Genomic DNA, 21782 nt, shown 5'->3' with positions numbered 1-21782 from the left:
AAATAAAAATGAATTTGTGCATTTATCCAATCACTGTGTAGCATATAGCATAGTAAGGAAAAACGCATGAGTATACAACATTATAAAAGAAAACCTGTGTTTTTATGTATGTATGGCTTGCTTAAAGTGACTGCTAACACCTTGAGATTTTAATCTAAAAGGTTTAGTTATCCTATATAATAAAAGGCCAGGTATGTTTGTCTGCCGCAGTCATGCGCAGTAGAGACTGCATGAGACAAGCGATGCGCAGTAGAGACAAGAGCGAGACAATCATTTCTGGCCTTAACCCCTTAACGACCAGTGCCAATGCGCAGTAGAGACTCCGCTAGACAAGGGCGAGACAAACATACCTGGCCTTAACCCAATAGTCATGCAGAGGTACGAAAGTAGAGAGGGACACTGCAGAAAAAAAAAATGTTGAGGCAGGGAGGGAGAAGGATGGAGGGGAAGCAGATCTTATTGGATGGGGGATCAGAGGGTAGGGAAAGGTTCTTGGAGGGAGAGGTGGGTAAATTAGGAAGGGGGGGAGGGAGTTGGGCAGCTACATACCTGGCGTTAAAGGGACACTGAACCCAAATGTTTTTCTTTTGTGATTCAAATAGAGCATGCAATTTTAAGCAACTTTCTAATTTAATCCTATTATCAAGTTTTCTTCGTTCTCTTGCTATCTTTATTTGAAAAAGAAGGCATTTAAGCTATTTTTCTTCTGTTAAGTGTGATCAGTCCACGGGTCATCATTACTTCTGGGATATTACTCCTCCCCAACAGGAAGTGCAAAAGGATTCACCCAGCAGAGCTGCATATAGCTCCTCCCCTCTACGTCACTCCCAGTCATTCTCTTGCACCCAACGACTAGATAGGATGTGTGAGAGGACTATGGTGATTATACTTAGTTTTATATCTTCAATCAAAGGTTTGTTATTTTAAAATAGCACCGGAGTGTGTTATTATCGCTCTGGCAGAGTTTGAAGAAGAATCTACCAGAGTTTTTGCTATGATTTTAGCCGGAGTAGTTAAGATCATATTGCTGTTTCTCGGCCATCTGAGGAGAGGTAAACTTCAGATCAGGGGACAGCGGGCAGATGAATCTGCATAGAGGTATGTAGCAGCTTTTATTTTCTGACAATGGAATTGATGAGAAAATCCTGCCATACCGATATAATGTCATGTATGTATACTTTACACTTCAGTATTCTGGGGAATGGTACTTCACTAGAATTACACTGTAAGAAGTACATAAAGCTGTTTAATAACTAGAAATTATGTTTAACGTTTTTGCTGGAATGTAAAATCGTTTTCATTTGCTGAGGTACTGAGTGAATAAATATTTGGGCACTATTTTTCCACTTGGCAGTTGCTTAATCTTTTTTCTGACAGTTTCTGTTCTCTCTCACTACTGTGTGTGAGGGGGAGGGGCCGTTTTTTGGCGCTTTTGCTACGCATCAGATATTTCAGTCAGCAACTCATTGTATTTCCTGCATGATCCGGTTCATCTCTACAGAGCTCAGGGGTCTTCAAAACTTATTTTGAGGGAGGTAATTTCTCTCAGCAGAGCTGTGAGAATTATTAGTTGACTGAGATAGAAAACGTTTATTCTGTAATTTGTTTCCTGCTTTCAGAATTTGTTATCTTTGCTATTGGGATTAAACCTTTGCTAAAGTTGTGTTGTTTACAAGGATTGAGGCTATAACTGTTTCAATTTATTAATTTTCAACTGTCATAGATCTTCTGTGCTTCTTAAAGGCACAGTACGTTTTTAATATTATTCTAATTGAATTGTATTTCCAAGTTGCAAGTTTATTTGCTAGTGTGTTAAACATGTCTGATTCAGAGGATGATACCTGTGTCATTTGTTGCAATGCCAAAGTGGAGCCCAATAGAAATTTATGTACTAACTGTATTGATGCTACTTTAAATAAAAGTCAATCTGTACAAATTGAACAAATTTCACCAAACAACGAGGGGAGAGTTATGCCGACTAACTCGCCTCACGTGTCAGTACCTGCATCTCCCGCTCAGAGGGAGGTGCGTGATATTGTAGCGCCGAGTACATCTGGGCGGCCATTACAAATCACATTACAGGATATGGCTACTGTTATGACTGAAGTTTTGGCTAAATTACCAGAACTAAGAGGTAAGCGTGATCACTCTGGGGTGAGAACAGAGTGCGCTGATAATATTAGGGCCATGTCAGACACTGCGTCACAGGTGGCAGAACATGAGGACGGAGAACTTCATTCTGTGGGTGACGGTTCTGATCCAAACAGACTGGATTCAGATATTTCAAATTTTAAATTTAAACTGGAAAACCTCCGTGTATTACTAGGGGAGGTGTTAGCGGCTCTGAATGATTGTAACACAGTTGCAATACCAGAGAAAATGTGTAGGTTGGATAAATATTTTGCGGTACCGACGAGTACTGAGGTTTTTCCTATACCTAAGAGACTTACTGAAATTGTTACTAAGGAGTGGGATAGACCCGGTGTGCCGTTCTCACCCCCTCCGATATTTAGAAAAATGTTTCCAATAGACGCCACCACAAGGGACTTATGGCAAACGGTCCCTAAGGTGGAGGGAGCAGTTTCTACTTTAGCTAAGCGTACCACTATCCCGGTGGAGGATAGCTGTGCTTTTTCAGATCCAATGGATAAAAAGTTAGAGGGTTACCTTAAGAAAATGTTTGTTCAACAAGGTTTTATATTGCAACCCCTTGCATGCATTGCGCCGATCACGGCTGCAGCGGCATTCTGGATTGAGTCTCTGGAAGAGAACATTGGTTCAGCTACTCTGGACGAAATTACGGACAGGCTTAGAGTCCTTAAACTAGCTAATTCATTCATTTCGGAGGCCGTAGTACATCTTACTAAACTTACGGCGAAGAATTCAGGATTCGCCATTCAGGCACGCAGGGCGCTGTGGCTAAAATCCTGGTCAGCTGATGTTACTTCTAAGTCTAAATTGCTTAATATACCTTTCAAAGGGCAGACCTTATTCGGGCCCGGGTTGAAAGAGATTTTCGCTGACATTACAGGAGGTAAAGGCCATGCCCTGCCTCAGGACAAAGCCAAAGCTAAGGCTAGACAGTCTAATTTTCGTTCCTTTCGTAATTTCAAAGCAGGAGCAGCATCAACTTCCTCTGCACCAAAACAGGAAGGAGCTGTTGCTCGCTACAGGCAAGGCTGGAAACCTAACCAGTCCTGGAACAAGGGCAAGCAGACCAGGAAACCTGCTGCTGCCCCTAAAACAGCATGAATTGAGGGCCCCCGATCCGGGATCGGATCTAGTGGGGGGCAGACTTTCTCTCTTCGCCCAGGCTTGGGCAAGAGATGTCCAGGATCCCTGGGCGCTAGAGATAATATCTCAGGGATACCTTCTGGACTTCAAATACTCTCCTCCAAGAGAGAGATTTCATCTGTCAAGGTTGTCAACAATCCAGACAAAGAAAGAGGCGTTTCTACGCTGCGTACAAGAGCTCTTGTTAATGGGAGTAATCCATCCAGTTCCACGATCGGAACAGGGACAGGGGTTTTACTCAAATCTGTTTGTGGTTCCCAAAAAAGAGGGAACTTTCAGACCAATCCTGGACTTAAAGATCCTAAACAAATTCCTAAGAGTTCCATCGTTCAAGATGGAGACTATTCGGACAATTTTACCTATGATCCAAGAGGGTCAGTACATGACCACTGTAGATTTAAAAGATGCTTACCTTCACATACCGATTCACAAAGATCATTACCGGTACCTAAGGTTTGCCTTCCTAGACAGGCATTACCAGTTTGTGGCTCTTCCATTCGGATTGGCTACAGCTCCAAGAATCTTCACAAAGGTTCTGGGTGCTCTTCTGGCGGTACTAAGACCGCGGGGAATCTCGGTAGCTCCATACCTAGACGACATTCTGATACAAGCTTCAAGATTTCAAACTGCCAAGTCTCATACAGAGTTAGTACTGGCATTTCTAAGGTCACATGGATGGAAGGTGAACGAAAAGAAAAGTTCAATCGTTCCACTCACAAGAGTTCCCTTCCTGGGGACTCATAGATTCTGTAGAAATGAAGATATACCTGACAGAGGACAGGCTATCAAGACTTCAAAGTGCTTGCCGCACCCTTCATTCCATTCAACACCCGTCAGTGGCTCAATGCATGGAGGTAATCGGCTTAATGGTAGCGGCAATGGACATAGTACCCTTTGCACGCTTACACCTCAGACCACTGCAACTGTGCATGCTAAGTCAGTGGAATGGGGATTACTCAGACTTATCCCCTTCTCTGAATCTGGATCAAGAGACCAGAAATTCTCTTCTATGGTGGCTTTCTCGGCCACATCTGTCCAGGGGGATGCCATTCAGCAGACCAGACTGGACAATTGTAACAACAGACGCCAGCCTTCTAGGTTGGGGTGCCGTCTGGAATTCTCTGAAGGCTCAGGGACAATGGAGTCAGGAGGAGAGTCTCCTGCCAATAAACATTCTGGAATTGAGAGCAGTTCTCAATGCCCTCCTGGCTTGGCCCCAGTTGACAACTCGGGGGTTCATCAGGTTTCAGTCGGACAACATCACGACTGTAGCTTACATCAACCATCAGGGAGGGACAAGAAGCTCCCTAGCTATGATGGAAGTATCAAAGATAATTCGCTGGGCAGAGTCTCACTCTTGCCACCTGTCAGCAATCCACATCCCAGGCGTGGAGAACTGGGAGGCGGATTTCTTAAGTCGTCAGACTTTTCATCCGGGGGAGTGGGAACTCCATCCGGAGGTCTTTGCCCAAATACTTTGACGTTGGGGCAAACCAGAGATAGATCTCATGGCGTCTCGACAGAACGCCAAGCTTCCTCGTTACGGGTCCAGATCCAGGGATCCAGGAGCAGTCCTGATAGATGCCCTGACAGCACCTTGGGACTTCAGGATGGCTTACGTGTTTCCACCCTTCCCGATGCTTCCTCGATTGATTGCCAGAATCAAACAAGAGAGAGCATCAGTGATTCTAATAGCACCTGCGTGGCCACGCAGGACTTGGTATGCAGACCTGGTGGACATGTCATCCTGTCCACCTTGGTCTCTACCTCTGAAACAGGACCTTCTGATACAGGGTCCCTTCAAACATCAAAATCTAACTTCTCTGAAGCTGACTGCTTGGAAATTGAACGCTTGATTTTATCAAGACGTGGGTTTTCTGAGTCAGTTATTGATACCTTAATACAGGCTAGGAAGCCTGTTACCAGAAAGATTTACCATAAGATATGGCGTAAATACCTATATTGGTGTGAATCCAAAGGTTACTCTTGGAGTAAGGTTAGGATTCCTAGGATATTGTCTTTTCTACAAGAAGGTTTAGAAAAGGGTTTGTCTGCTAGTTCTTTAAAGGGACAGATCTCAGCTCTGTCCATTCTGTTACACAAACGTCTGTCAGAAGTTCCTGACGTCCAGGCTTTTTGTCAGGCTTTGGCCAGGATTAAGCCTGTGTTTAAAACTGTTGCTCCACCTTGGAGTTTAAACCTTGTTCTTAATGTTTTACAGGGCGTTCCGTTTGAACCCCTTCATTCCATTGATATAAAGTTGTTATCTTGGAAAGTTCTATTTTTAATGGCTATTTCCTCAGCTCGAAGAGTCTCTGAATTATCAGCCTTACATTGTGATTCTCCTTATTTGATTTTTCATTCGGATAAGGTAGTTCTGCGTACTAAACCTGGGTTCTTACCTAAGGTAGTGACTAACAGGAATATCAATCAAGAGATTGTTGTTCCTTCTTTGTGCCCAAATCCTTCTTCGAAGAAGGAACGTCTACTGCACAACCTGGATGTAGTCCGTGCTCTAAAATTTTACTTACAGGCAACTAAGGAATTTCGACAAACGTCTTCTCTGTTTGTCGTTTACTCTGGGCAGAGGAGAGGTCAAAAAGCTTCTGCTACCTCTCTTTCTTTTTGGCTTCGTAGCATAATTCGTTTAGCTTATGAGACTGCTGGACAGCAGCCTCCTGAAAGAATTACAGCTCATTCTACTAGAGCTGTGGCTTCCACTTGGGCCTTCAAGAATGAGGCCTCTGTTGAGCAGATTTGCAAGGCTGCAACTTGGTCTTCGCTTCATACTTTTTCCAAATTTTACAAATTTGACACTTATGCTTCATCGGAGGCTATTTTTGGGAGAAAGGTTCTTCAGGCAGTGGTTCCTTCTGTATAAAGAGCCTGCCTATCCCTCCCGTCATCCGTGTACTTTTGCTTTGGTATTGGTATCCCAGAAGTAATGATGACCCGTGGACTGATCACACTTAACAGAAGAAAACATAATTTATGCTTACCTGATAAATTCCTTTCTTCTGTAGTGTGATCAGTCCACGGCCCGCCCTGTTTTTAAGGCAGGTAAATATTTTTTAATTTATACTCCAGTCACCACTTCACCCTTGGCTTTTCCTTTCTCGTTGGTCCTTGGTCGAATGACTGGGAGTGACGTAGAGGGGAGGAGCTATATGCAGCTCTGCTGGGTGAATCCTCTTGCACTTCCTGTTGGGGAGGAGTAATATCCCAGAAGTAATGATGACCCGTGGACTGATCACACTACAGAAGAAAGGAATTTATCAGGTAAGCATAAATTATGTTTTTTTATTCAGAATACCTGGACAGCACTTGTTTATTGGTGGGTGAATTTATCCACCAATCAGCAAGAACAACCCAGTTTGCCCACCAAAAATGGGCCGGCATCTAAACTTACATTGTTGAATTTCAAATAAAGATACCAAGATAATGAAGAAAATTTGATAATAGGAGTAAACTAGAAAGTTGCTCAAAATTGCATGCTCTATCTGAATTACGAAAGAAAAAATGTGGGTTCAGTGTCCCTTTAAGGATAAAAGTGCACAATGCCTCCTAAGAGGTATATTTCTTTCCTTACACATTTTGGCCCGTGTACACGGGCTTTAACACTAGTGAAGCAATAAACAACTTGCTAATATACTTGCTATATTCTAAAGCAAGACAACAGAAGTGTTGTGTACTTGCAAAGTGTTTAATGTCCCTTCAAGCCTTTCGCTACCAGGAATTTTTAGCATGTTTGCTATCACTCTAATTAAACAGAAATAGAGCTTTTGATTTTTTGATTTTCCTATGAAAATTATATATATTTTTAAAGTAGACAACTAAAGGTATTGAAATAGGCCCATTTTGGTATATTCAATGCTACTATTTGACCACCAGATACAATCGTATAAAAAAAATTGTTAACTGTTTTGCAAACTTTGGGTTCATCATTGAAATTATTTACACACAACTACTGCAGTCATGTGACAAATGGTTATAAAAGCTTCTGTGGGATCCCCTTTGTTTAGAAATAGCAGACATGCATGTCACCACCATCTTAGGTACTGGCAGTGTTTGCAACATTGTTTAATTTACTGTTGTACAATGTTGCAAATACTACTGCTGAAGACATATACACGCTCCTAAGCTATCAGCCTACCTAGGTTTACTCTTCAACAAAGGATGCAAAATAACAAAGCACATTTGATAATAAATGTTCAGCTCCCACTAGTGTGAAAATTGTTTCACCACCATCTTAGGTACTGGCAGTGTTTGCAACATTGTTAAATTTACTGTTGTACAATGTTGCAAATACTACTGCTGAAGACATGTACACGCTCTTAAGCTATCAGCCTACCTAGGTTTACTCTTCAACAAAGGATGCAAAATAACAAAGCATATTTGACAATAAATGTTCAGCTCCCACTAGTGTGAAAGTTGTTTAAAATTGCATGTTCTATCAGAATAATTCATGTTTAACCTCTTGTGCCATATAGACATAGGTACTATGTCACACAGTACTTTGTCTAGCGTATCCTGTTGACATAGTAACTGCATCTATATGTAGCGCATGCTGCGGTCCCAGCTAAGACTGCAGCTGGGGGCAGATGGCATCTGCCTTCATATGGTAAGGGAGCACAATCATTTACCGTATGAAGCCAGATCACCAAAGCAGGTCTATACCTGCGGCAGGTGGTGCCGTTGGTGGTGTGGGAGGGAATGAGGTAGGTGCGTGGGTGTCCCATCACAGGAAGGGGAGGGTTCCCTACCCTTTACTAGAAGAGAGGGAGGGATGGGTCCACTAAACTGCGGCAAATGAGATTTTGAGAGGCCGTTCTACAGTATCATCGCTTGGAGGAGGGGAGTGGGGAGGGTGAGGGGTGGATTGCTACACTACAGAAAACATTTTTTTTACTAATAAATAAAAAAAATTAAAAATGTATATAAATTGGCTACTGGCAGACAGATGTCAGTATCTAAGATAACAGAGACCATTGGGAGGGGGGATAGTTAGAGAGCTGTATGGAAGGGCTCAGGGGGATGGTTACACTAGAATACTTTTATCCTAGTCAGCTAACTAATTAACCTCTTCAGAATTGTGGTGTGCAGCAGGCAATCAGCGGTCCAATTATCAAAAAGCAATGGCAAAGCCATGCATGTCTGCTATTTCTGAACAAAAAGGATCCCAAAGAAGCTTTTACAACCATTTGAGTTTTGAATGCACACGTGGTATGTAAATAATTTCAGTGTGAAACACAAAGCATGTGAAAAAGTTAGAGTTTTTTTATATGATCGCATTTGGCGGCGATATGGTGGCATGAAATATACCAAAATGGGCCTAGATCAATACCATGGGTTGACTACAAAAAAATATATAGCTTTGATAGGTAAATGAAAAAAAGCAAGGCTCTATTTCTGTTTAAATTTAGTGATAACAAAAAATGTTAAAAAATTTTCTCTGAAATTCCCAGCCCTGAAGGGGTTAATTTAGACCCCTTAACTAAATCTTAGTCCCTTTAACTAAATCTTACTTAAAGTTCAGCGCACATTACATTTCACAATATTTCATTATTTTATTTTCTCTCCCACAGGAAAGTTCATACCTTAATAGGTCATCGAGGAGAAATCAGCAGCACACAGTTTAACTTTGACTGCTCCCTCATTGCTACAGCTTCAATGGATAAAACCTGCAGGGTATGGATGAGCGATGCCTAATAACACTTAGAGGGTTGATCCCTAATGACACCCTACAGAGAGGCTACATATTCTAATTCTGTTGTAATAACTGTAAAGGGATAGCTGACTAAAGCACTAGGTCTGTACGGTATTCGGCAGCTGGGTGCCATAGAAATTCTAATTGATTTGCAACCTGCAATATTTGTAACCAAGCATTTGTTTTTAAAAATAGATATTGATTTTATTCTCATTCATCATATGATTGCTTTACTAAGTGTCCCAGAGGCCTAGATATCTTTCCTGAGGGTTATAAAGACATAAAATCCAATATCTCTAGAATAAAATTATTGCAAACGTTTGCAAAATAAGAACAATCCTAGATAGATGTGTACCATAACAGTTGATAGGCAATATAGATGTCACTGAACATGTAAATCAGATGGTTCAATGTGAAAGTAAAGATGTGGAGCAGAAAGGGTGGTGGAATCATGGAACAGACTCTCATTGGATCTCTGTACACTAATGCAGCATGTGATTGTGATCAAATTGATCATACATCTGCAATATACACACATTTGCACTAAGACTTACACAAACATTCAATGAATATAAAGGGTGGTGGAATCATGGAACAGACCCTCATTGGATACTCTGTACACTAATGCAGCATGTGATTGTGATCAAATTGATCATACATCTGCAAAACACACACATTTGCACTAAGACACAAACATTCAATGAATATAAAGGGTGGTGGAATCATGGAACAGACCCTCATTGGATACTCTGTACACTAATGCAGCATGTGATTGTGATCAAATTGATCATACATCTGCAATATACACACATTTGCACACAAACATTCAATGTATATAATAATTATTTACTTCCCTTCTTTTTTTTGTTTCTCTCTTTTGAACTACAGTGCCTCCATCTTCCATAAAGGGACATTAAACACCTTGTACTCACCACATTGTATACAGTCTTGCAATAAATTAACATAACAGGAGATTGTGAAATTTGAATGCATTAACACCTTGTTTGCTGTAATTGTTTTGAATGGCCAAACTCCACGCACCACGCTAATCTGGATTTTTTTACTGCCGTAGTCATTTTCTTAGCAAAATTATTATTGTTTATCAGTTCCTTATATGATCCTTATATGATTCCACCTGCTGAGGTCAATTTTAGGACATGCATTCCCTTAACCCCTTAAGGACTGGGCATTTCAGACAAAAACTTCCCCCAAAAAAACAGAGTATTTTTAGCATTTTTGCCATCACTATATTTAAACAGAAATAGAGCATTTTTTATATTTACCTATCAAAACTATATATATATTTTTTAATAAACAACCTACTATTGATCTAGGCCCATTTTGGTATATTTCATGCCACCATTTCACCGCCAAAAAATGTTAAAAAATCGTTAACTTTTTAACAATTTTAGGTTTCTCACTGAAATTATTTACAAACAGCTTATGCAATCATGGCACAAATGGTTGTAAACACTTCACTGATCCCCTTTGTCCAGAAATAGCAGACATATATGGCTTTGGCATTGCTTTTTGGTAATTAGAAGGCAGCTAAATGCCGCTGCGCACCACACTTGTATTATGCCCAGTAGTGAAGGGGTCAATTAGGTAGCTTGTGTGTATAGATTACCCTCCCACCTGACACATCACACACCCTGATCCCTCCCTGACCCCTCTCAAACAGCTCTCTTCCCTTCCCCACCCCACAATGGTCACCCCCATCTTAAGTACTGGCAGAAAGTCTGCCAGTACTAAAATAAAAGGCTTTTTTTTTATTTATAATTTTTATTTTATTTTATATTTTCTGATGTGTAGGATCCCCCCTTACCCCCCCCCCCCCCAACTTCCCTGACCCCCCCCCCCCCAAACAGCTCTCTAACCCTCCCTCCTCTAACTAGATCTGCCATCTTAGGTACTGGCGGATGTCTGCCAGTACCCAGTTTTCCTATATTTGGCCATTTTATTTCTTAAAAAAATATTCCCACACATTGTTTCTGTAGTGTTAGCTGCCCCCCACCTCATTTACCCCCTCCCCCTCCCAGAACGCTTTCCCACCCTCAACTGTATGATTTCCCCCTCTCCCTCCTTTCCCCTCCCTCCTTCCCCTTCCCTGCCGCTCTGACAGTTTTTGTTTTTTTTTGTATGGCGTAGCGGTCCGATTAATTGCTGATATATGCTAAGTATATATACAATTAATTTAATGTCCACCATAACAAATTACCACATTATTCCCTTAGGAAAGTGTATAGTAATTGCTATCTTGGATATATTTGCTCAGGTAACAGAAATAAGTTCTCCTGCTTTTGTCATTTAGTAACACTAGCCTTCACATTTCTACACTTAAAGGGACACTCAAATCAAAATTAAACTGCATGATTCAGATAGAGCATGCAATTTTAAACAACTTTCCATTTTACTTCCATTAACAAAATGTGCACAGTCTTTTTATATTTACACTTTTTGAGTCACCAACTCCTACTGAGCATGTGCAAGAATTCACAGCATATACGTATATGCATTTGTGATTGGCTGATGGCTGTCACATGATACAAGGGGAGTGGAAATAGACATAAATTTGTAATTTATTTAACAAAAATCTACTACTCATTTGAAGTTCAGACCAAGTGCTATTGCATTGTCTTCTTATCATGCATTTGTTGATTATGCAAATCTACTGTATTGACTGGTCCTTTAAAGGGATAGGAAAGTAAATATTAAACTTGCATGATTTGGATAGAGCATGTCAATTTAACACACTTTTAAACCCAGTTTTATTCTCAAATGTAATTTGTTCTCTTGGTATTTATTTTTGAAAAATAATATGTACATATCCTACACTAGTGGGAGCTAGTTGATGATTGGTGTCTGCACACATTTGTCTCTTGCGATTGGCAGACTAGATTTGTTCAGCTAGCTGTCAGTAGTGCATTGCTACTCATTCAGCAAAGGATATCAAGGGAATGAAGCAAATTTGATAATAGAAGTAAGCTGAAAAGTGTTTTAAAATGATATGTTCTATTTGAATCCTGAAAGAAAACAAAATTGTGTTTCATGTCCCTTTATATTCCAGAACATGGTGATATAAAACAAGTCTTCAGCTCTGTGTCATAAAAACAATATTTGCCATTTACCAGCCTACTGCCATTTTCTTCGTCCACACAGAAGTTTTTTGTTTTTGTTTGGCAATGCATTAGGGAAAATAATTGCAACACAATGGCTTTTATTGACCAACCGGCTGAATTGACTCTTATTTTAACTCGTCTTCCTTTGGTGCACATAATGGCACATAAAAGAGCTGTTTGATATGATCAGCTAAGTAAAATACAATGGAACAAAATGAGAATTTGTATACATGACTACTTGTTTTTCTATCCCAATTCCTTAATTTTAATAACTCTAATACCCAGTAGATGCTCGGTTTATAGCTGAATTGTCTATTTTATTAGATTTAAATAGGGGCAGCTGCTGTTGGAGAAAATTTGACATATAGGGGAGGGGTAGAAGATGGCTGTATAAAAGTTACAGCTCTGTTTCAATATTATATCATCTATATCTATAATCTAAAAAAAAATAGAAAAACCTTGAACTGCAGAAGCAACGTATTTGGTGTAAGTGGAATCCAACAAAACTCTCCATAAATGTCTTCCCTTACTTACAGCTATGGGATGCTTTAAGTGGAAAATGTGTGGCTACCCTGACTGGGCATGACGATGAAGTTCTTGATGTCACCTTTGATTCCACTGGACAGTTTATCGCAACTGCTTCAGCTGATGGTGAGTGAGTTATATTTCAAGATTGTCAGTTATTGGCTGGATAAAAACTAGGATCTTTATATGCAGATGATACTAATGAGGAATACTTTTTATAGATTGCATTATAAAGTACAGACAGATGTCCAGTGGTCTGTAAAGACAAACTAGAGACTTTAACTATTTGGAAACCTTTATATTAGTAAAGGGACAGTCTAGTCAAAATTAAACTTTCATGATTCAAATAGGGCATGCAATTTTAAACAACTCTCCAATTTACTTTTATCATCAAATTTGCTTTGTTATATCTGTATTTTGTTGTTGAAAGCTACACCTAGGTAGGCTCATATACTAATTTCTAAGCCCTTAAAGGCCGCCTCTTATCTCAGTGAATTTTGACAGGTGTTCATGTGTAGTATATAGATGACATTGTGCTCACTCCCCTGGAGTTATTTATGAGTTAACACTGATTGGCTAAAATGCAAGTCTGTCAAAAGAACTGAAATAAGGGGGCAGTCAGCAGAGGCTTAGATACAAGGTAATCACAGAGGTAAAAAGTGTACTAATATAACCGTGCTGGTTATGCAAAACTGGGGAATGGGTAGTAAAGAGATTAACTATCTTTTTAAACAATAACATTTTTAGAGTAGATTGTCCCTTTAATATCTTTGTAAATTGTAATGCACCAAATTTGACAGCGCTATACAAGGTGAGGTGTACAATAAATAAACAAAATAGGGACGGCAAACAGGTCCATTGTACCATAGTACTTGTATACCAGCCTCAGAATTTGTATCTCTTTCTCCATAACAGGAACAGCAAGGGTATACAGTGCAGCCACCAAGAAATGCATAGCAAAGTTAGAGGGACACGAAGGGGAGATATCTAAGGTGAGTCTTATCCTTCCTATTGATGGTTATACAAGGTTTTCATTTATACATAATCATGTTCATTTATGTATTTGTTTGATCTTTTTGTGTATAACCACACAGCATATACTTTTCTCCAACATAGGTGTGTCCGGTCCACGGCGTCATCCTTACTTGTGGGATATTCTCTTCCCCAACAGGAAATGGCAAAGAGCCCAGCAAAGCTGGTCACATGATCCCTCCTAGGCTCCGCCTACCCTAGTCATTCTCTTTGCCATTGTACAGAGGGGCAGACTCTCTCTCTTCGCTCAGGCTTGGGCAAGAGATGTTCTGGATCCTTGGACACTAGAAATAGTCTCCCAAGGTTATCTTCTGGAATTCAAGGGGCTTCCCCCAAGGGGGAGGTTCCACAGGTCTCAGTTGTCTTCAGACCACATAAAAAGACAGGCATTCTTACATTGTGTAGAAGACCTGTTAACAATGGGAGTGATTCATCCTGTTCCATTAGGAGAACAAGGGAAGGGGTTCTACTCCAATCTGTTCATAGTTCCCAAAAAAGAGGGAACGTTCAGACCAATCTTAGATCTCAAGATCTTAAACAAGTTTCTCAAGGTTCCATCGTTCAAGATGGATACCATTCGAACAATTCTTCCTTCCATCCAGGAAGGTCAATTCATGACCACGGTGGATTTAAAGGATGCGTATCTACATATTCCTATCCACAAGGAACATCATCGGTTCCTAAGGTTCGCATTCCTGGACAAGCATTACCAGTTCGTGGCGCTTCCTTTCGGATTAGCCACTGCTCCAAGGATTTTCACAAAGGTACTAGGGTCCCTTCTAGCTGTGCTAAGACCAAGGGGCATTGCTGTAGTACCTTACTTGGACGACATTCTGATTCAAGCGTCGTCCCTTCCTCAAGCAAAGGCTCACACGGACATCGTCCTGGCCTTTCTCAGATCTCACGGATGGAAAGTGAACGTGGAAAAGAGTTCTCTATCTCCGTCGACAAGGGTTCCCTTCTTGGGAACAATAATAGACTCCTTAGAAATGAGGATTTTTCTGACAGAGGCCAGAAAAACAAGACTTCTAGACTCTTGTCGGATACTTCATTCCGTTCCTCTTCCTTCCATAGCGCAGTGCATGGAAGTGATAGGTTTGATGGTAGCGGCAATGGACATAGTTCCTTTTGCGCGCATTCATCTAAGACCATTACAACTGTGCATGCTCAGTCAGTGGAATGGGGACTATACAGACTTGTCTCCGAGGATACAAGTAAATCAGAGGACCAGAGACTCACTCCGTTGGTGGCTGTCCCTGGACAACCTGTCACAAGGGATGACCTTCCGCAGACCAGAGTGGGTCATTGTCACGACCGACGCCAGTCTGATGGGCTGGGGCGCGGTCTGGGGATCCCTGAAAGCTCAGGGTCTTTGGTCTCGGGAAGAATCTCTTCTACCGATAAATATTCTGGAACTGAGAGCGATATTCAATGCTCTCAAGGCTTGGCCTCAGCTAGCGAGGGCCAAGTTCATACGGTTTCAATCAGACAACATGACAACTGTTGCGTACATCAACCATCAGGGGGGAACAAGGAGTTCCCTGGCGATGGAAGAAGTGACCAAAATCATTCAATGGGCGGAGTCTCACTCCTGCCACCTGTCTGCAATCCACATCCCAGGAGTGGAAAATTGGGAAGCGGATTTTCTGAGTCGTCAGACATTGCATCCGGGGGAGTGGGAACTCCATCCGGAAATCTTTGTCCAAATCACTCAACTGTGGGGCATTCCAGACATGGATCTGATGGCCTCTCGTCAGAACTTCAAAGTTCCTTGCTACGGGTCCAGATCCAGGGATCCCAAGGCGGCTCTAGTGGATGCACTAGTAGCACCTTGGACCTTCAAACTAGCTTATGTATTCCCGCCGTTTCCTCTCATCCCCAGGCTGGTAGCCAGGATCAATCAGGAGAGGGCGTCGGTGATTTTGATAGCTCCTGCGTGGCCACGCAGGACTTGGTATGCAGATCTGGTGAATATGTCATCGGCTCCACCATGGAAGCTACCTTTGAGACGAGACCTTCTTGTTCAAGGTCCGTTCGAACATCCGAATCTGGTCTCACTCCAGCTGACTGCTTGGAGATTGAACGCTTGATATTATCGAAGCGAGGGTTCTCAGATTCTGTTATCGATACTCTTGTTCAGGCCAGAAAGCCTGTAACTAGAAAGATTTACCACAAAATTTGGAAAAAATATATCTGTTGGTGTGAATCTAAAGGATTCCCTTGGGACAAGGTTAAGATTCCTAAGATTCTATCCTTCCTTCAAGAAGGATTGGAAAAAGGATTATCTGCAAGTTCCCTGAAGGGACAGATTTCTGCCTTGTCTGTGTTACTTCACAAAAAACTGGCAGCTGTGCCAGATGTTCAAGCCTTTGTTCAGGCTCTGGTTAGAATCAAGCCTGTTTACAAACCTTTGACTCCTCCTTGGAGTCTCAACTTAGTTCTTTCAGTTCTTCAGGGGGTTCTGTTTGAACCCTTACATTCCGTTGATATTAAGTTATTATCTTGGAAAGTTTTGTTTTTGGTTGCAATTTCTTCTGCTAGAAGAGTTTCAGAATTATCTGCTCTGCAGTGTTCTCCTCCTTATCTGGTGTTCCATGCAGATAAGGTGGTTTTACGTACTAAACCTGGTTTTCTTCCAAAAGTTGTTTCTAACAAAAACATTAACCAGGAGATTATCGTACCTTCTCTGTGCCCGAAACCAGTTTCAAAGAAGGAACGTTTGTTGCACAATTTGGATGTTGTTCGCGCTCTAAAATTCTATTTAGACGCTACAAAGGATTTTAGACAAACATCTTCCTTGTTTGTTGTTTATTCCGGTAAAAGGAGAGGTCAAAAAGCAACTTCTACCTCTCTCTCTTTTTGGATTAAAAGCATCATCAGATTGGCTTACGAGACTGCCGGACGGCAGCCTCCCGAAAGAATCACAGCTCATTCCACTAGGGCTGTGGCTTCCACATGGGCCTTCAAGAACGAGGCTTCTGTTGATCAGATATGTAGGGCAGCGACTTGGTCTTCACTGCACACTTTTACCAAATTTTACAAGTTTGATACTTTTGCTTCTTCTGAGGCTATTTTTGGGAGAAAGGTTTTGCAAGCCGTGGTGCCTTCCATCTAGGTGACCTGATTTGCTCCCTCCCATCATCCGTGTCCTAAAGCTTTGGTATTGGTTCCCACAAGTAAGGATGACGCCGTGGACCGGACACACCTATGTTGGAGAAAACAGAATTTATGTTTACCTGATAAATTACTTTCTCCAACGGTGTGTCCGGTCCACGGCCCGCCCTGGTTTTTTAATCAGGTCTGATAATTTATTTTCTTTAACTACAGTCACCACGGTATCATATGGTTTCTCCTATGCAAATATTCCTCCTTAACGTCGGTCGAATGACTGGGGTAGGCGGAGCCTAGGAGGGATCATGTGACCAGCTTTGCTGGGCTCTTTGCCATTTCCTGTTGGGGAAGAGAATATCCCACAAGTAAGGATGACGCCGTGGACCGGACACACCGTTGGAGAAAGTAATTTATCAGGTAAACATAAATTCTGTTTTTCTTTCAAGTTCATGGTTGTAGTACATGAAGCAAGAGATTTTGTAATGAGGCGTTGCACCCCTGTAACATGTATGTTACTAAGCAGCAGGGTGGTTTAAATACTGTTTAATATTCCCTGTCTCTTCCAATAAGTGTACACATTTTCCTTTTTTTTGCCTGGCCCCATAGACAGTTTATAAATCCATATTTCTCTGAGCAAATAGAATTTGTAAGTATCCAAATAAATGGAAGAACTGAGTTAATGTAAAACTAGGTGACATTAAATGGCATTTAGTGTTTTTTATGTATTGTAACTGGGTTAAATGAGTTTTAACACAGATACGAGCAGGTACATTATTAGATACATTACCTGTCTGTAAAATCAAAATTGTACAAAGTTTTATTTTTGTTTTGTTTTTTCATTATGTCTATTTTTAGATATTTTAGATCCACATAAAGATGGTGCAAAGTGATTAAAAATGTAATTTTACTAAAGTGAATGTAAATTTTCATGAATGAGTGCCCAGTTTTTAAAAATACTATTAAAAACAGGGGCACTTTCATTCATGAAAGTGTACATTGCAGCAGTTTTGTTAAAAGACTTACCTTTTTCTTCTTCCAAGCCGGACCAGCGATCCCCGCCGCTTCTCATACTGTACTTAGCACAGCAATGACGAAACTGGCTTCTTCCAATCATGGCGTGGCCTCAGGAAATTTTGCTCTGGGGGAAGCCATGATTGGAGGAAGCCAGATTCGACATTGCTGACGTAAGTACAGAAGATCTGTGGGCGGGGGATTGCTGGTCCGGCTTGGAAGAAGAAAAAGGTAAGTATTTTAACAAAACCGCTGCAATGTAAACTTTCATGAATGAAAATGTCCCTGTTTTTAATAGTATTTTTAAAAACCGGGCACTCATTCATGAAAATTTACATTCACTTTAACTTGTTTTTAATGACTAATTTTCATTGGAAAACATGGGTATATAAATCTTAAGTGTTGAATTGATGATAAATGTGAAAACATAAAGCTTTTTTAAGTAAAACTACCAGGAGAATGGAGTAAATTGAAAAGACTCTCAAAGTAGAATGCTTTATCTGAAGAATGAAAGTGCAAGAGGCTAAAATAGCGCTTACACTGGTATGAGTCATTTCTTAGCAGTGAAGAAGAAAACAATAATCAAAAAGTAGGTTTGAGACTTCCATTGCACCTTTTGAAAGGATTGTTTTTATTTGGATTTTGCTGTTTACTAAAGCTCAAAATAACTGCTTGAGCAATAAAGTCCTGTTGTATGGAAAATGTAGTGTATGCAATGTTAAAGGGCCATTCCAAGCCATCAATCAACAAACGCTACCCAGGTGCTGAACCAAAAATGGGCCAGCTCCTAAGCTCACATTCTTGCTTTTCAAATAAAGATAACAAGAGAACAAAGAAAAAAACAAAAGCTAATGCTAATTGATTTTCAGGTACTTCCCACTTACTCTCAGTGAGTATTACTAGGATACACCTATTAGCCATTTAGTATTCCTAGAAATAACTCATCTGATACAGTTGCAAAAAAAAGAAATGAATTGAACATGTTTAGATACTGCTCTCTCATTTGTATGTCAGACATTATAAGTGTGAATTGTGCTTTTGTTGCTCAACTACAATTTGCTGAGCATTGCTAGATCCCTGTTAACCTTTGTAACTCTAAGTTTGTAGTATTTATTTTGCTGCTGTAATATCTTATGTGCCGTTGCCCCATTTACACATGAGATTGTTACTTAGGTCATCTTCAAATAAAGACAGAATAGATCATTGCACATTTTCCCCACTGGAGGTCACCACAGAACAGTTAATGTTCAACCTGATGTTGCTTTCTTTTTCAGATCTGCTTCAATCCGCAGGGTAATCGAGTATTGACAGGGAGTTCTGACAAGACCTCGCGGCTTTGGGACCCACACACTGGACAATGTGTACAGGTGTTAGAGGGACACACAGATGAGATCTTCTCTTGTGCATTCAACTATGAGGGAAACACAATTATTACAGGTGAATAACCTTATGTTTTTACACCGGATTTCCTACCTCTACTGACAATACTTTGTTGGCTCAGCTCCCTATATCAGTATAAATACAGTATATAAGTGTTTCATGTCAATAACATACTGTAGTTGAGGTCTTAGAATGTGTTTGTATATCAACAATATAAAGTTTAATATAATTAATCATACAAGAATTAGTTTACAGCTCTAAGGCAGAATATACTGTGATCTGAGATGTCGTAGAAAAAGCAGCATGTCTGCAAAAAGGACACATGTAGGAAGTGTTAGCACTTTTGCTTCACAGCGCTGCTCTGCAGCATGCTGTTCTCTTTAGACTGAGTTGTGCTCTGGCTGCACTGTGTCAACTTTTGTTAACACAGTGCAGCCAGAGCAAAGTACTGTTTAAATAAGCAAATATGAAGCAAGGCAGCAGAGCATTGATTGATGACTGTCTCTCAGGGATTTTTTCAGCCCTGCCCCCTAACCTTTCCTGGTCTTCAAAGCTGTGACTCTTGAATGCCCCTTTTTTACTAATACATTTTTACCTTATACTTATGTGGTGTTAGGCTAAGAGCAAAGGAGACATTTTAAAAAGTTAACAACATTTCTTTGTCCTCCCTCCCCATAAGTATTTTAGAACTGAGGGCAATATATATATATATATATATATTTATAAACCAAAAATAGAACAATATGCACTCCCTGGTCTTCAGCAAAAAACGGGACTTTTATTCCATACGATTTTGGTCTTGTCTGAGGAAGGGGCCTTAGTGGTCCCAAAACGTCACGTATGGAATAAAAGTCATGTTTTTTGCTGAAGACCAGTGAGTGCTTATTGTTCTAGTTTTTGGTTTATCTATATTTAAAGCACCCTGGCAGTTGCCCCACATTCAGTGAGAGTGCACACATTTGGGACTAATATATATATATATGACCTAAGAACCCTTTCTGTATGAGTCACGTTATTATTTAGTTAGACAACATAATGGCAGTAGATGATCAACCATCAGTTGGATGTTCACAGCGGGTTTGCATTTTGAGAAGCTGAAGGTTTAGGTCATTTAAATTCATAGGGCTCAATGATCTAAAGCTCTCCTCTTTAGCAATATTATATACAATAACATTTTAGTAGAATTATATTTATACAAAATGGTACAGGAAGTAATTTTACATATTACAAGAGGCACTTAAAAAAGGGACATTTAAATATTTAAACATAATGAGGCAAATAACTTAGCTAGGAAGCCACTGAGTACTGCTAATCCCAAGCAAATACTAACTGTAAGCTAATAAGCAGTGATAGTTGCACTATCCAACTGCTTATGGGCACAGCAGCTGTATCTGTTTACAACCAACAGATCGCTGTGGTTCTGAAATGGTGCTTTAGCTATGTGTTAAACCCCTTTGTGGAGGTTAAACACAGCATTGCAGGGTTGTTAGTGCTAAAATCACATGCTCCAATGAATTATTGCATGCATTTATTGCACTATAATGCTCCTTTAATAAGAGTTCATTGTATCTCCTGCAGGAACACACTTTCAAATGGGCTGGGATATTTCTAACCCCCCACTGGGATGTTCATTTCTGCTGCTGCCTCTTGTTCACATAACTTTTTTATAACCAATATTGTATAATTTAAAAAATACATTATAGGTAGAGATTTCAGCTGGCAAAATAATATATTTCCATTGACAAAATAAAGGTAAAGGAGCTATTTGTTTTTTGTTTTTTTATTAGTTTAATACATTCTAGCACTTAAAATGGATCATCATGAACTTGATATAGGGAAAAACATTTTACATTACACTATTTAACTTATGTTTTAGAGTTGAGTACACTGTGTGTAGGTTCACAGACTATTCAAATTAAATGAAGGTAATTTATCCTATATTCATTTATTTTTTAACAGGGAGCAAGGATAACACTTGCAGGATTTGGCGGTAAACTATACATCATTCCAGAGATAACCACAACGAGATCAGAAGCAGCCAAAATGAATCGCAGTGTTATTTAAACCATGATAGCATAGCTTTATTTAGCCATAACAGAGGTTTTATGTGTTGCACAGTTGTTAGTACAACTCTAATTTCTTCCTTGAAGACTCTGGCTGTAAACTTATGCTGGAGACCATGAGTTTACTATATTTGTATTAATTATATTAAAGTTTTCCATTAAAATGCATATTCCTTTTTTTTTTTTAAATAAAGTACCAGCATATTCTGCTTATTTTTTTTAATTATATTTTATATAATATTTGGTTTAGAGTCAGACTACAGCTTTATTCATTTCAAATAATAATGAAAAATGTAGGGCACGATTACGGTTATCTGTAAAATAAAACCTTCACAAGCATTATTTTGTAATATAATATTGGCTTAAATACATTATATATATATATATTATATCTGTGTTTATAGAGGAACTCTTGTTAATTCAAAAAACGTACATAAAGTACACACGATCCTTTCTCAACAGTGTTGTGCCACCCAATATTCAACCATATCTATGAGATATGCTAAACCCAAGAAACAAAACTAAAAAAGCAACTCAAAG

General features: G+C 40.0%; 1 protein-coding gene across 1 annotated transcript in view; it reads left to right on the top strand.

Moving 5' to 3' along the window:
* The window catches only part of LOC128657210 (dynein assembly factor with WDR repeat domains 1), a 61876-nt gene extending 40411 nt beyond the window's left edge, over positions 1 to 21465 (top strand). Inside the window, exons 9-13 of the mRNA XM_053711467.1 lie at positions 8826 to 8982; positions 12657 to 12771; positions 13561 to 13637; positions 19074 to 19236; positions 21139 to 21465. Of these exons, the coding sequence (XP_053567442.1) occupies positions 8826 to 8982; positions 12657 to 12771; positions 13561 to 13637; positions 19074 to 19236; positions 21139 to 21173 (547 nt within the window). The 3' untranslated portion in view covers positions 21174 to 21465. The remainder of the gene's footprint in view (positions 1 to 8825; positions 8983 to 12656; positions 12772 to 13560; positions 13638 to 19073; positions 19237 to 21138) is intronic.
* Positions 21466 to 21782: the final 317 nt, after the last annotated feature.

The sequence above is a fragment of the Bombina bombina genome, chromosome 4, assembly GCF_027579735.1.
Source record: "Bombina bombina isolate aBomBom1 chromosome 4, aBomBom1.pri, whole genome shotgun sequence".
NCBI classification, from domain to species: Eukaryota; Metazoa; Chordata; class Amphibia; order Anura; family Bombinatoridae; genus Bombina; species Bombina bombina.
Note: the sequence above shows the minus strand (reverse complement) of the source record. Positions and strands in the feature narration are given on the sequence as shown.